Source organism: Gobius niger (genome assembly GCF_951799975.1).
Source record: "Gobius niger genome assembly, chromosome: 5".
Lineage (NCBI taxonomy): Eukaryota > Metazoa > Chordata > Actinopteri > Gobiiformes > Gobiidae > Gobius > Gobius niger.
The window spans coordinates 3,048,022-3,061,347 of NC_136856.1; the positions used below are offsets into that span (position 1 = coordinate 3,048,022).

At 45.6% G+C, this 13,326-nt stretch overlaps 1 protein-coding gene across 1 annotated transcript in view; it reads right to left on the reverse strand.

The window, feature by feature from the left end:
- Nucleotides 1-13,326, reverse strand: part of fat2 (FAT atypical cadherin 2) — a 223,921-nt gene that overhangs the window by 61,891 nt on the left and 148,704 nt on the right. The window contains exons 17-19 of the mRNA XM_079556143.1: nt 11,789-12,000; nt 6,744-6,881; nt 6,180-6,323 (exon numbers count right to left, since the gene is read on the reverse strand). Of these exons, the coding sequence (XP_079412269.1) occupies nt 6,180-6,323; nt 6,744-6,881; nt 11,789-12,000 (494 nt within the window). The remainder of the gene's footprint in view (nt 1-6,179; nt 6,324-6,743; nt 6,882-11,788; nt 12,001-13,326) is intronic.

Consider the following 13,326-nt stretch of genomic DNA (forward strand, 5'->3'; position numbering starts at 1 on the left):
GGCCACGTAGAACAGCTTTACTCTCGTCTAATCGTCAAACTACTGTCCTGGTTCAAGTTCATGAAGATCAATGTTCACATGGGGGGAGTGCCTGTTTCAGACTGTGGGTTCTCAGAGGAACGAGGCCACCCCCCCCTACGAGGACTGGACGTTCTTCTGCTGAGGGACTCCCATCGGCCCTGGGTCTCTATCGCCTGTCCGTCCATGGGAGTGGATCTCTCCTCTAGACATCGCAAATGTTGTAGTGTTTTGTCTGTTTTTACAAAGAAACACATTGCTTATAGCTCTGGAAGATGACGTCTCCTGTTAATTACGAGCCCGTCTCACTCACTTCCGTTTGGCATTAGCTTTCAACTAAACATCCACTTACAAAAGGACCAAATGGACGTCAAACCAAAGCCGATCTCCCGTGGCTTTTTCCCCGCACGCGTCTTCAGTTTCATTAAGCTTCTCTCCCATTGGCTTCCGTTCTCATCCCCCCTTGTTTCCAATAAGCCAGGGGTCCTATCTTCAAAATTGCAATCCCGCGTCGCTACAAGTGTTCGCTTTGAGGGTTAATTGCTTGATTCGATTTAGCCGACCGTCCCACGGACTTAATTCTTCACGTCATCTGCGCAAGAATTAAAGGCGAGCGCTGGATTGAAAAGTTCGGACCAATTGCTTTTCCGGCTGAGGCTAAATAAAAAGGGTGATGGATTGCCTTCTGAGAGAAAGCGCAGGCGTTTTGCATATCTTAAGGCGGCAGAAATGAAAAAAAAGAGAAGACGTAGGGGGAGAAATAGGTGTATCAATCTACAAAGATGGGAAAAAATACAGCAATTCGAAGTTAATGGAGTAAAACAGGCTTCCTTTGTGGTCGAATTCATTTAGCTCGTGCATGGGCGGCTAAGAGGAGGCAGAAAGAGCGATGGGAATCTGAATTTAGATGATGTTGAGATGGTTCGTTCATTAGATATCCACGGTCTATCTCACAAAGAGGAGCTGGAGCAGGGTTTGGTGACTTTGTAAGGAATACGGCAGGGGCACAACTACAGGGGGGGCCGGGGGGCACTGGCCCCACCGGAGTCTGACCGGCCCAAGGTTTATACAGGAAGCAACAAGTCAAATCTAATGTTTTTTTTCCCCAGCCGTTTTAAAGCCCAAATGCTATATTTTTAAAGCCACAAACTGAAATAAGACCGGGCATTTTTGATGTCTTACTATCTGCAAACATTCAAGAACAAAATGGAGGGAAATGACAATATTTAACACGACTTCTGACCCAAAACGTGGAAAAACGTCTTATTCTGAATTATTCTTAAGTTGTTTTAGACTTGTACAACAAAATGGAAATGGCTCATTTGTTTTTGCTCATGAAAACATGAAAATGCACCAAAATAACTAAAAAAAAAGATATATTGTGCAGCTTTCATTCCGTTCAGATCACATTAATCTGAAAATCTCTTGGGGTGGGCCTCCTATAAAAATAACTGACTCTGTTCAAAGGAATTTGTTATTATTCTATACAAAGCAATATGTAGCAATGGATGTGGCTAAAAGCATGGTTTGAAGTAGCAAATAAATGTGTTTATCCTTTCAAAATCATTTTTTGCTTTGATGGGCCCCCATTAGCACCTCTGAGGCCCCCATTTTCGGATCCAAGGGTGTAGAGATTGGGTCCAGGAAAAGGACTTTCTATAGCAATTTTATACAAGGCAGTTTTAATTTACTGCATTTACAGACCAACAGAAGGTTTGGTCATCATTGTAGTGAGCTGTAGACTGGTGCTATGTGATTGAAAAAAGCATAATACCCCCTCTTTAATATAGAAGCTGCAGTTACATGTATGACCTGAGGTGGCAGTAGTGCGTATAAATGGCAAACTTGCATCTAGTCTCTTTAAGGTGATAAAATATCATTATTTTCCAAAGAATTCTAGATTCGATGCCAGTTAAATCCTACTTTATGTTATGTCATGACATTCACTGAGCACAAATAGTTTAATTTAATTTTGGGAAACACTATTAAACCTTGACCTGTAACATAAAGCTTCTCGTCCTAATTGAAATACACAGAGTCTAGTTAAAGCAGCTCTTCCAATATTACCAGTGATGAAATAAAGGATAAACCTTTAGCTCGATAAACCTGACCAGGAGCCTGTATGCACTGGACACGTGGCCTGGCCTGGCCTCCACAGCATCACAGAAACACACTGTTGACGCCGGGAAACCTGCTTTATTCTCCGCACTTCTCCAACGCCGCCCAGAGCCGCTTGGCCATCCCCACTGCACCTGTTCACGGCTAACGAGCGGCTAACGAACTCGTCCAAATGACGGCTTCAAAAGTCCCGACTGCCGGATCGCTCGCTGTGTGTGAATACATTCCTGCCGTTCATTATTTTTCTGCCCTCGCGCTGCGATGGAGAAGTGCTGACCTGAGAGAGCAGATCTGTCCAAAAATCTGCTCACAGATGCACGGCTCGTAACTCATTAAAATCTAAAAACTGAGGAGAAACTTTTGCGTTTGTGAACTTCAGGATCAGAGTTGGAAGCCGCTGGTTTTGGGGGTTGAGCTACGAGACAAAAAAGGCTTTGATTATCGTTAATAACAAGTAGAAGAGAACTTTTGAAATACAATCCATCTCCAAAGGCTGTCCTTAAAGTTTTAATGTTGTACTTTTCAGATGCTTCAGATTAAATGCTTGTCAAGTATTTTAAGGTTAAAGTGTTTTTTATTGTCCCTTTGAAAAAAAAATGTTCCGAGCTGTATTTGACCCATCCTTCAGAGCCGCTGTGTAGACACTTCTGAGGCGCGTCCAAGACCAGCCTCTAAAATGAGTTTAATCCTGGGTGTTTAGGTAAAGAAATACAGATGTGTGTCTCTGTAAAAGTCTCAGGGCCAGATCTTGTGGCGGCGCACGGGGCGGCGCAGGCTCTTGGCAAATTATTTTCCGAGTGGCGGCGCTATATGTGCCATTCGCCTCCGCCACCTGTGAGGGGGCGTCACAAGAGGAGGCGACTGCACTGGTGGAAACACGGCTGACGTTCACTTCCTCGTTTACATTGCGCTGTCTTGCGTTCTTTCTTAAGCCTTAGGCTCTCACAGGTCAAACTAAAAACTTTATTTACCCCATCGTGAGCTAAACGATCTCGAAAGAAAAAGAGCTACAGCGTCCGCTGTGGCGCGGATCGGCCCGCGCTTGGCGTGAACGCGAAGCAAAACAAAAGCACATGTTCACCCCACACTCCCACACAACCACTCTCCTGGACGCAGAGTCGATCTGGTTGGAGGAAAATGTGTGTCTCCACCCACTTAAATGCGCTAAGTCTGGAGTGGCGAGATCACAAAGTGCGCTCCGACTGAGCGCAAAATGTCACGCTATCGTCTCCGTTTTGTTGCACAAGATCGGGCCCTCAGAGCTGCTGTCGTGTCGCTCCGGTTCACGATGAGGCTGATCCTCCAGGACTGTTTTCATCTCCACTTCTACATCGCCTTTAAGGAAGGCTCCTGATTGGTTGATGAACCATGAATTTCCTCAAAAGCTCAGATTTCCCAGTCCCAGCAGCTGCTGCTCTGGACGCTCTGGCCGAGCTCGGACGCTTGAGCGCCTTGAGACGCCGAGCCAAACGCTCCATCACTACGCCTCAGATGCTCCTGCTGCATCATGGGATGTGCAGACGCTCCTGTACACGCGTACAGACTTTGTGTGCAAACCCACAGCGCAGCATAAATCATAGGGGACGACCAGGAATTTAAACATTTTATCTTTTGAAAATGTTATCACATCTTCCCAGCTGAAGCTGATGCATAAATGTTGGAACCAGCCCCACAGGTCTTCAGTGAGTGTATAGTTCCACTCAGGGCTGTGGGTTCAAGGACTAGAGGAGCTCAGGACGGGAACTATCAGATCCCGAAACGAAACACACCCCCTGACCTGAAGGGAGAGTCAAACTGGGTCCTTTTCAAACACAAACTTAAAGACTTTTTAATCAGAGGTCAGAAATGTGACCACTGACCGTCCGCTCTGCTGTGTTTATATAGTGCTGTGCTGTATTATTATGATATTGTTTTAACTATGTATTGTTTATTTTTTTTTCTGTAAAGGCCCAACTGGGGACGGACATAGAGAATTCGCTTTGGCTAAAATGTTGTAGCATGTAACATGAGTTTATGTGACATACTTGTCCCTATTCAAATAAACTTAAAATAAAAATATAATATAATATAACCAAGATGAGCGGGTCCCGTTCAGCCTCATTCATTGAAAAGGTCCCGAGTCCTGTGTGAACCTTAATGGCCGCTCCGTCTCCTCCTTCGCCGCCTGTTGGTGTCGGGGAAACCAGGGCACCTGGAGGCAACTTACGCCGACATGAGGAAAACATGAAAACTCCACACAGAGAGGTCTGATCGAACCAAGACCTTATTGCTAAGAGGCTTGAGTGATAACCACTATGCCACTGGACAGCCCATAATAAGTTTCAAGCATCAATCATTCCACTCCACTCCCTTCTTCACTAAACAGGTAATATTTTATTCCTTAAAGGTGGCCTGGCCTTGGGCATTTTAACCCCCTCTCTTGGGGTCCCTTCCACACACTGTCAGGACGAGGTTATTTTACACCATTCCTAAAATACAGGCTTCTGTAAGAAAAATCACTCCTGCTTTGATCAAAATCAAAACAAGTTTAAATATGAATGTTTCATTTTCTCCAGTGCAATAAAGCAACATGAAACATGGACTTCAATAATAATAAATAACTGTGAGGGCGAGCGAGTAAAAATAAACAAGATGAAAATAAAGTGGGAAAAACTCTGAACATTCAAATGCACAACATGGTACAATAGAGTGAGAGGAAATAAAAGTCAAATTAAAAAGTCTTTTAAAAGATGAGAAGTGAAGACGACTCAACCATGAGCCACCGCTTTATGTAGAAGTTATTATTATTATTAATTATTATCTAAGTAAATGTTTCTCAGTCTATGGTATTTACAAACTCCTAAAATCAGTGGTTTGGGCCAATTAAAGTCACTTCATCACTCTGTCCCTCGGTCACTAAACAAAACCAGCCATGTGGCCTTGGACGTGAGCGCTGCTGCCCCCGGAGGCCGTGTGCATGTACTGATAACACGTTCAATTGTTTTCCCTTTGGCTCCGTCCAGCTTCGTTTTGTTCTCATGTTTTCTTGCGCCACAGGCCAAAGCGCTGCAGATTTATGTATGTATGTTTTTTTACAAATACATCTGTTGTTTGTTCATGGAGCGTTTCCAAAGTGCGTTTTTCCCGGAGCCGCGTGACGTCCTACAGGGCCCGAACTGATGGAATTAAAGGTTTGGGCAAAATGGCAGCTCTTTTGGGAGGCGTTTTCAAACTTTTCTGTCAATGCGCCTCATTTGGAGACATTTTTCAGACGGCGCCAACGAGATCACCAGACGCTGTTCAATTTAATTACTATTTAGAAATAAGTTGAAACAACCCCGAGTGGCAGAAGTTCCACATTTCTCATTCTGCTGCTGCGATCGGCCTGATCCAGGATGAGCCAATGCTAGTTCAACAGAAGTCGTACTTTCTGTTCCTGCTTATTTCCAATAAAACTTATCTGAAGCACGTTTCTGTGTGTGGCACGAGGAGAAAACTCAAAACTCATCAAACTTTAACTAGACACTCTGATACACCTTATGTGTGATGTTTGTAGCTCTGTGAGGAACAGAAGTGAAATAAATGATCATCAAAAACTTGGGAAAAGTCACGATCTGGGAATTTTATATACATATTAGATATATTATTGCATTTCTTTTCTTTTTCTAGTCTGAGGGGGCGTGGTGTTAGTCTGAGGGGCGTGGTGTTAGTCTGAGGGGGCGTGGTGTTAGTCTGAGGGGGCGTGGTGTTAGTCTGAGGGGGCGTGGTGTTAGTCTGAGGGGGCGTGGTGTTAGTCTGAGGGGGCGTGGTGTTAGTCTGAGGGGGCGTGGTGTTAGTCTGAGGGGGCGTGGTGTCAGTCTGAGGGGGCGTGGTGTTAGTCTGAGGGGGCGTGGTGTTAGTCTGAGGGGGCGTGGTGTTAGTCTGAGGGGCGTGGTGCTAGTCTGAGGGGGTGTGGTGTTATTCAGTGGGGGCGTGGTATTAGTCTGAGGGGGCGTGGTGTTAGTCTGAGGGGCGTGGTGTTAGTCTGAGGGGGCGTGGTGTTACTCTGGGGAACGTGTTCGTACCTGCAGGGTGAGGCTGTGGCTGACGGAGCTGAAGAGCGGCGGGTTGTCGTTGACGTCGGACACGGTGACGGTGATGAGGAGGGCGGAGGACAGAGGAGGAGAGCCCTCGTCCGCCGCCTGCACCGTCAGGGAGTAATGAGGCACCTGTGCAGGAGAGACAGGGGGAGGTGACTCGGGTGTTGAGATGTTCAGGTGTTTAGATATTCAGGTGTTTAGATATTCAGGTGTTTAGATGTTCAGGTGTTTAGATGTTCAGGTGTTTAGATGTTCAGGTGTTCAGATGTTCAGGTGTTTAGATATTCAGGTGTTCAGATGTTCAGGTGTTTAGATGTTCAGGTGTTTAGATATTCAGGTGTTTAGATGTTCAGGTGTTTAGATGTTCAGGTGTTTAGATATTCATGTGTTTAGATATTCAGGTGTTTAGATGATCAGGTGTTCAGATGTTTAGGTGTTTAGATGTTCAGGTGTTTAGATGTTCAGATGTTTAGATGTTCAGATGTTCAGGTGTTTAGATGTTCAAATGTTCAGATGTGGATATGAAGCACGTGATTGGCCGGATCTGACCTCCTCTCTGTCCAGCGCCGTGCGGACCGTGATGTCGCCCGTCCGCGGGTGAATGGAGAACTGCTGCAGGGCGTCGCCGCTGACGATGGAGTAACGCAGCAGACTGTTCCTCGGGCCGTCGGCGTCTGTGGCCGTCACCTGGAGAGGAAGAACCAGGAAACATGGATTCAGCTTTAGTCTTTGGACGAAAGTGCCATTTCCTTTTGCTCAAGGTTCAGTCAAATAACTCTCTTTAGTTTTAGTCAAGTCAAATTTCATGTTAAATAATCAAATACCTTAATCAATCAAAGCATTTTTGCTACTGAATGAAAATTCCAAACTCATTCATAAGTTCCTGGGTTCGATTCCCACCTGGACGGGGCCTTTCTGTGTGGAGTTTGCATGTTCTCCCCGTGTCTGTGTAGGTTTCCTCCGGGTACTCCGCTTTCCCTACCACTAAAAACATGTACAATAGGCCAGGATGAATGGTGGTCAGAGGGACCGTTGGCGCAGACGTGTGCAGTCAGCCCCCCCCCGGGGAAACTGCAGCTACAAGCGTAGCTCACCACCACTGAGTGTGGAGTAAATGTAATATTCTTTCAAGCGTTTGTGACCTCGTCTGTGAAAGGCTCTGTTTAAATAAGGCTCTTCTTCTACACTGGAAAAAGAATCATTTTAACCTCTTATCTCCTGCCTGGTCGCCTCCCGCGGGAGGTGTTCCAGGCATACCCTAGTGGGACAAGGCCTCGTGGAAGACCCAGGACACGCTTGTGGGACTATGTCTCCGAGCTGTGCGTGGATCAGGAAGTCTGGGCGTCTCTGTTGAGACTGCTGCCCCCGCGAGCCGGCCCCGGATAAAGCGGAGGAAAATGGAAGGACGGATCTCCTGCCTGAACCGAGCGAATTTTCTCCAGTTCAGCTTTACCCAGAAATCTAAGAGCCTATCGGCCTGTGCAACGCCTCATTTGAAAGCTAAGACCACATTTATTTATTTATTTATTTATTTATATATTGGTTTATTTGGTCCGTACCGTGAATGTTAATGAACATACATGGGGCTCATACATGTAAACAAGCCACACCGGATTGAAGCCTTGAGCTAATTTTCATCCGTCATCCCCCATGTGCACTCTCAAACACACTCTCATACATCATGCCCTATTGTACATGTTTTTAGTGGTAGGGGAATACAGAGTATCCGGAGGAAACCTACGCAGACACGAGGAGAACATGAGAACTCCACACAGAAAGGCCCCGTCCAGGTGGGAATCAAACCCAGGACCTTCTAACTGTGAAGCTCGAGCCGTTATTTTTTGCCTCTTTTTGTCGTGTTTTTGAAGTTTTTTCGTGTTTTTGTTGCTTGTTTATTGTGTTTTTGTCGCTCTTGTGTTGCTTTTTCCTCCTCGTTTTTGTTCTATAAGCTTTTAGATTTGGGTAAAGCCAGGTTCAAGTGGGGTTAAAAAGGCTGAGGAACAAATGAATGAATCTGAATGAAACTTGAAAAAAGAGATTAAAGCTGAGTGTTTGGTCTGGTCTTAGATAAGATACAGTAAAACCACTTGTTACTTGAGGTTTTTGTTGCTTTAGTACTTTTTTAAAACCAAGCGTTAGGAGCTTATTATCTATCACAGTGAGCTCAGGACTGAAAACCAGGTCAGAACCATGAACGTTCTTGTATCTGAGTCTCAGAAATGCCATCAGAGGAGGCGTCAGTGCTGAATGTCTTCTTATCGCGCCTGTCGATGTCTGACATATTTGGACCCACGTGTCCCATTGTTTTATTTATCTATTTATTATTCCTCACGCCATTCGGTCCATCTGCTGCATGACGGACGCGACACACGTTTCTTTCACTCCTGAAGCTGCCGTCACGTCACACGTGTGGGAGATAAGGAGCAGATTCTCAGTGAAGATGGAAATAACCCTCCAATAACCTATATTTAACGGTCCATAATGAATCTGAAATAACCACAGTTCAGCCGCATCGTCCTTCAGTTTACTGAACATGCCCTGCTTTTATTTAATCAAACAAAAAACACACAAAACGTTCTTGAAGTAAGAACCTTTGTCCTTGATTTGAGTAACTTTGATAAAGAAATCGTTTTTAACACTCAAAGTAAGAACAAAGACCTCATCGCACTCAAAATTAGATTAAAAAAATCTTAATTTACTTGAAATAAGATTGCTGTTAGACTTCTTACTCAAATCAAGCCAAACATATTGCTTCAAACTACAGTGACATGTTCATTTGCACAAACAGAAGTCTCTGAACCTCTGAATCACCTTCAAAGGGCCTTTCTCACCGGCCTGGAGACTAGTTGGAGACTCGAGTTGCTTGGGCACCGAGATGTCTCCAAGACGTCCCCTGGAAGCAAGGCGAGTCTCCAGGTCGTCTTGATGAAAACGAACCGGTTCGATTTCAGCAGAGACTTGAAAAAGTCTCCATGCAGTCTCTGTGGTCTCGAACACTATTTGTTGTCCTCAACCTGTGAGACGTTTCTGTGACGTCCCTGCAATGTCTCTGAGACCTGTCAGATACCAAGGAGATCTCAAAGAGACTCCATACATCTCTTATCGGTCAGGTCTTGGAGACATTTCAGGACAACGAATAGTGTGCATGACATTGCCATGGACCTCTCAGAGACCTCTCAGAGACCTCTCCTAGACCTCTCCTAGACCTCTCATAGACCTCTCATAGACCTCTCATAGACCTCTCAGAGACCTCTCAGAGACCTCTCATAGACCTCTCATAGACCTCTCAGAGACCTCTCAGAGACCTCTCATAGACCTCTCCTAGACCTCTCAGAGACCTTTCCTAGACCTCTCAGAGACCTCTCCTAGACCTCTCCTAGAACTCTCAGAGACCTCTCAAAGACCTCTCAGAGACCTCTCAGAGACCTTTCATAGACCTCTCATAGACCTCTCATAGACCTCTCATAGACCTCTCAGAGACCTCTCAGAGACCTCTCAGAGACCTCTCAGAGACCTCTCATAGACCTCTCATAGACCTCTCATAGACCTCTCAGAGACCTCTCAGAGACCTCTCATCGACCTCTCCTAGACCTCTCATAGACCTCTCATAGACCTCTCATAGACCTCTCAGAGACCTCTCAGAGACCTCTCAGAGACCTCTCATAGACCTCTCCTAGACCTCTCCTAGACCTCTCAGAGACCTCTCATAGACCTCTCATAGACCTCTCATAGACCTCTCATAGAACTCTCATAGACCTCTCATAGACCTCTCATCGACCTCTCATCGACCTCTCCTAGACCTCTCATAGACCTCTCATAGACCTCTCATAGACCTCTCATAGACCTCTCATAGACCTCTCATAGACCTCTCATCGACCTCTCCTAGACCTCTCATAGACCTCTCATAGACCTCTCATAGACCTCTCATAGACCTCTCATCGACCTCTCCTAGACCTCTCCTAGACCTCTCCTAGACCTCTCCTAGACCTCTCAGAGACCTCTCAGAGACCTCTCATAGACCTCTCATCGACCTCTCCTAGACCTCTCAGAGACCTCTCATAGACCTCTCATAGACCTCTCATCGACCTCTCATCGACCTCTCCTAGACCTCTCAGAGACCTCTCATAGACCTCTCCTAGACCTCTCCTAGACCTCTCATAGACCTCTCATAGACCTCTCATAGACCTCTCATAGACCTCTCAGAGACCTCTCATAGACCTCTCATAGACCTCTCATAGACCTCTCATAGACCTCTCATCGACCTCTCAGAGACCTCTCATAGACCTCTCATAGACCTCTCATAGACCTCTCATAGACCTCTCATCGACCTCTCATCGACCTCTCCTAGACCTCTCATAGACCTCTCATAGACCTCTCATAGACCTCTCATAGACCTCTCAGAGACCTCTCAGAGACCTCTCCTAGACCTCTCATAGACCTCTCAGAGACCTCTCATAGACCTCTCATAGACCTCTCAGAGACCTCTCAGAGACCTCTCATAGACCTCTCATAGACCTCTCAGAGACCTCTCAGAGACCTCTCCTAGACCTCTCATAGACCTCTCATAGACCTCTCATAGACCTCTAGACCTCTCATAGACCTTTCATAGACCTCTCATAGACCTCTCAGAGACCTCTCAGAGACCTCTCATAGACCTCTCAGAGACCTCTCATAGACCTCTCATAGACCTCTAGACCTCTCATAGACCTCTCAGAGACCTCTCATAGACCTCTCATAGACCTCTCATAGACCTCTCATAGACCTCTCATAGACCTCTAGACCTCTCATAGACCTTTCATAGACCTCTCATAGACCTTTCATAGACCTCTCATAGACCTCTCAGAGACCTCTCAGAGACCTCTCATAGACCTCTCAGAGACCTCTCATAGACCTCTAGACCTCTCATAGACCTTTCATAGACCTCTAGACCTCTCATAGACCTTTCATAGACCTCTCATAGACCTCTCAGAGACCTCTCATAGACCTCTCAGAGACCTCTCATAGACCTCTAGACCTCTCATAGACCTTTCATAGACCTCTCATAGACCTCTCAGAGACCTCTCAGAGACCTCTCATAGACCTCTCATAGACCTCTCATAGGCCTCTCATAGACCTTTCATAGACCTCTAGACCTCTCATAGACCTTTCATAGACCTCTCAGAGACCTCTCATAGACCTCTCAGAGACCTCTCATAGACCTCTCATAGACCTCTCATAGACCTCTCATAGACCTCTCCTAGACCTCTCATAGACCTCTCATAGACCTCTCATAGACCTCTCCTAGACCTCTCATAGACCTCTCATAGACCTCTCATAGACCTCTCATAGACCTCTAGACCTCTCATAGACCTTTCATAGACCTTTCATAGACCTCTCATAGACCTCTCATAGACCTCTCATAGACCTCTCATAGACCTCTCATAGACCTCTAGACCTCTCAGAGACCTCTCCTAGACCTCTCCTAGACCTCTCAGATGACGAGGCTGTCCTGATAATGACTGAGTGAGGGTATGTCCAAAGCCAGTCTCGTACCTTGATGACGAGGCTGTCCTGATAATGACTGAGTGAGGGTTTGTCCAAAGCCAGTCTCGTACCTTGATGACGAGGCTGCCCGGGCTGACGTCCTCTGGGATCTCTTTGCTGTGATCTCCTTTCAGGAACAGCGGCGCGTTGTCGTTCACGTCCGTCACGTTGACGAACACCGTGGTGATGTCGCTCAGAGTGGATCTGCCTCTGCTGCCCTCTACTGACAGGTAGTACTCATGACGCACCTCGTAATCCAGCGGCGACGCCAGGGTCAGCAGGCCTGAGGAAACAGAGAGTTCAAAAGAGTCAGAATTCAATGGGATCCAACTGGGACTCGGTCATGGGTCTGATTTCCTAACCCAATGGCAGAAAAATCGACCTGAAATAAAAATGAAACGTATTGAAAAGAGTCAGAAACATTTCAGAATGAGTGAGTGTCTAGGTCAAATGTCCAACTTCATCTTAACTACAAAACAACTCAAATTTAAATCTTACTCTCAATTGAAGACATTTAATCTAATCTAGATGTTCTTTTTTGGACCAGCGGTCTGACCCTCAGCCTTTTTCCAAGAGATGTTGCTTTTTATGGCACTTAAACTAAAACCTGAAAAGCTAAAATAATGAATATAATAATATATACGACTGAAGAAAGACAGGCGGGGATGAGTGGTGCAAACTTTCGTAAACTAAACAAAAATAAAACTGACTTTATGTCACATTTTTGTTGCTCTAATTCCTTGCTTTTTGCCGCCTTTTTTTAATTGTGTTTTTGCCACTTTTTAGACGCGTTTTTGTTGCTTCTTAATTGTGCTACTGTTGCTTTTCCAGCACGTTTTTGTTGCTCTTTTTTTGCGCTTTTTCATCGTGTATTTGTCGCTTTTTTGACGCTTCTTTTCATCCTCGTTTTCGAAGCTATTCTGACGCTTTTTTCAAGCAGCTTCTGAGATTTGGGTAAAGCCAAACTGGAGAAAATGTGCTCGGTTCAGGTGGGGGTTAAGGGGTTAAAGCTGCATTAAGCGATGTCTTTTTGAATTGTTTTCATCAGTAGGTGTCAGTCGTGAACTCTGCTCCCCTCCCTCCCAGGGCTGGACTGGCCATTGGGAGAATCGGGAGTTTTCCCGATGGGCCGACGTACTTTTGGGCCGGTTGGACCAGTCAGATCGAGATAAGGCCCGTAATACCTCACACCGGCCCACAATTAGCGGGAAAAGCCATTAGAATCTCTATCATTACATAGATGCAATTACACAATTCCTCCACTAGAGGGGTGTGATGCTTTTTATACCCCTCTGGTGGCGCTTTCTTGAGTCATGGTTCACAGATAATCTGGTATAATGAGCAATGGGCCTCTGGGACATAACACTCATGCCCCTCACATTGTGAATATAAGAGGAAATAGTTTATTGTAACTCCCTCCAGAACCCACAGAACCTCAGACCTCTATTTTTTTTTACACATTTTAGACAAATGTTTGCAAACAAGTGCATGCTGGGAGTTGTCAGGTGACTCCGTCCTGCCCCTCGTCGTCAGTGCAGTTTGTAAATCTTCTTGTTTCCATTGAAAGGATTTATAATGTTTGTCCTTTTTGGGACTTCTATTCTCACTC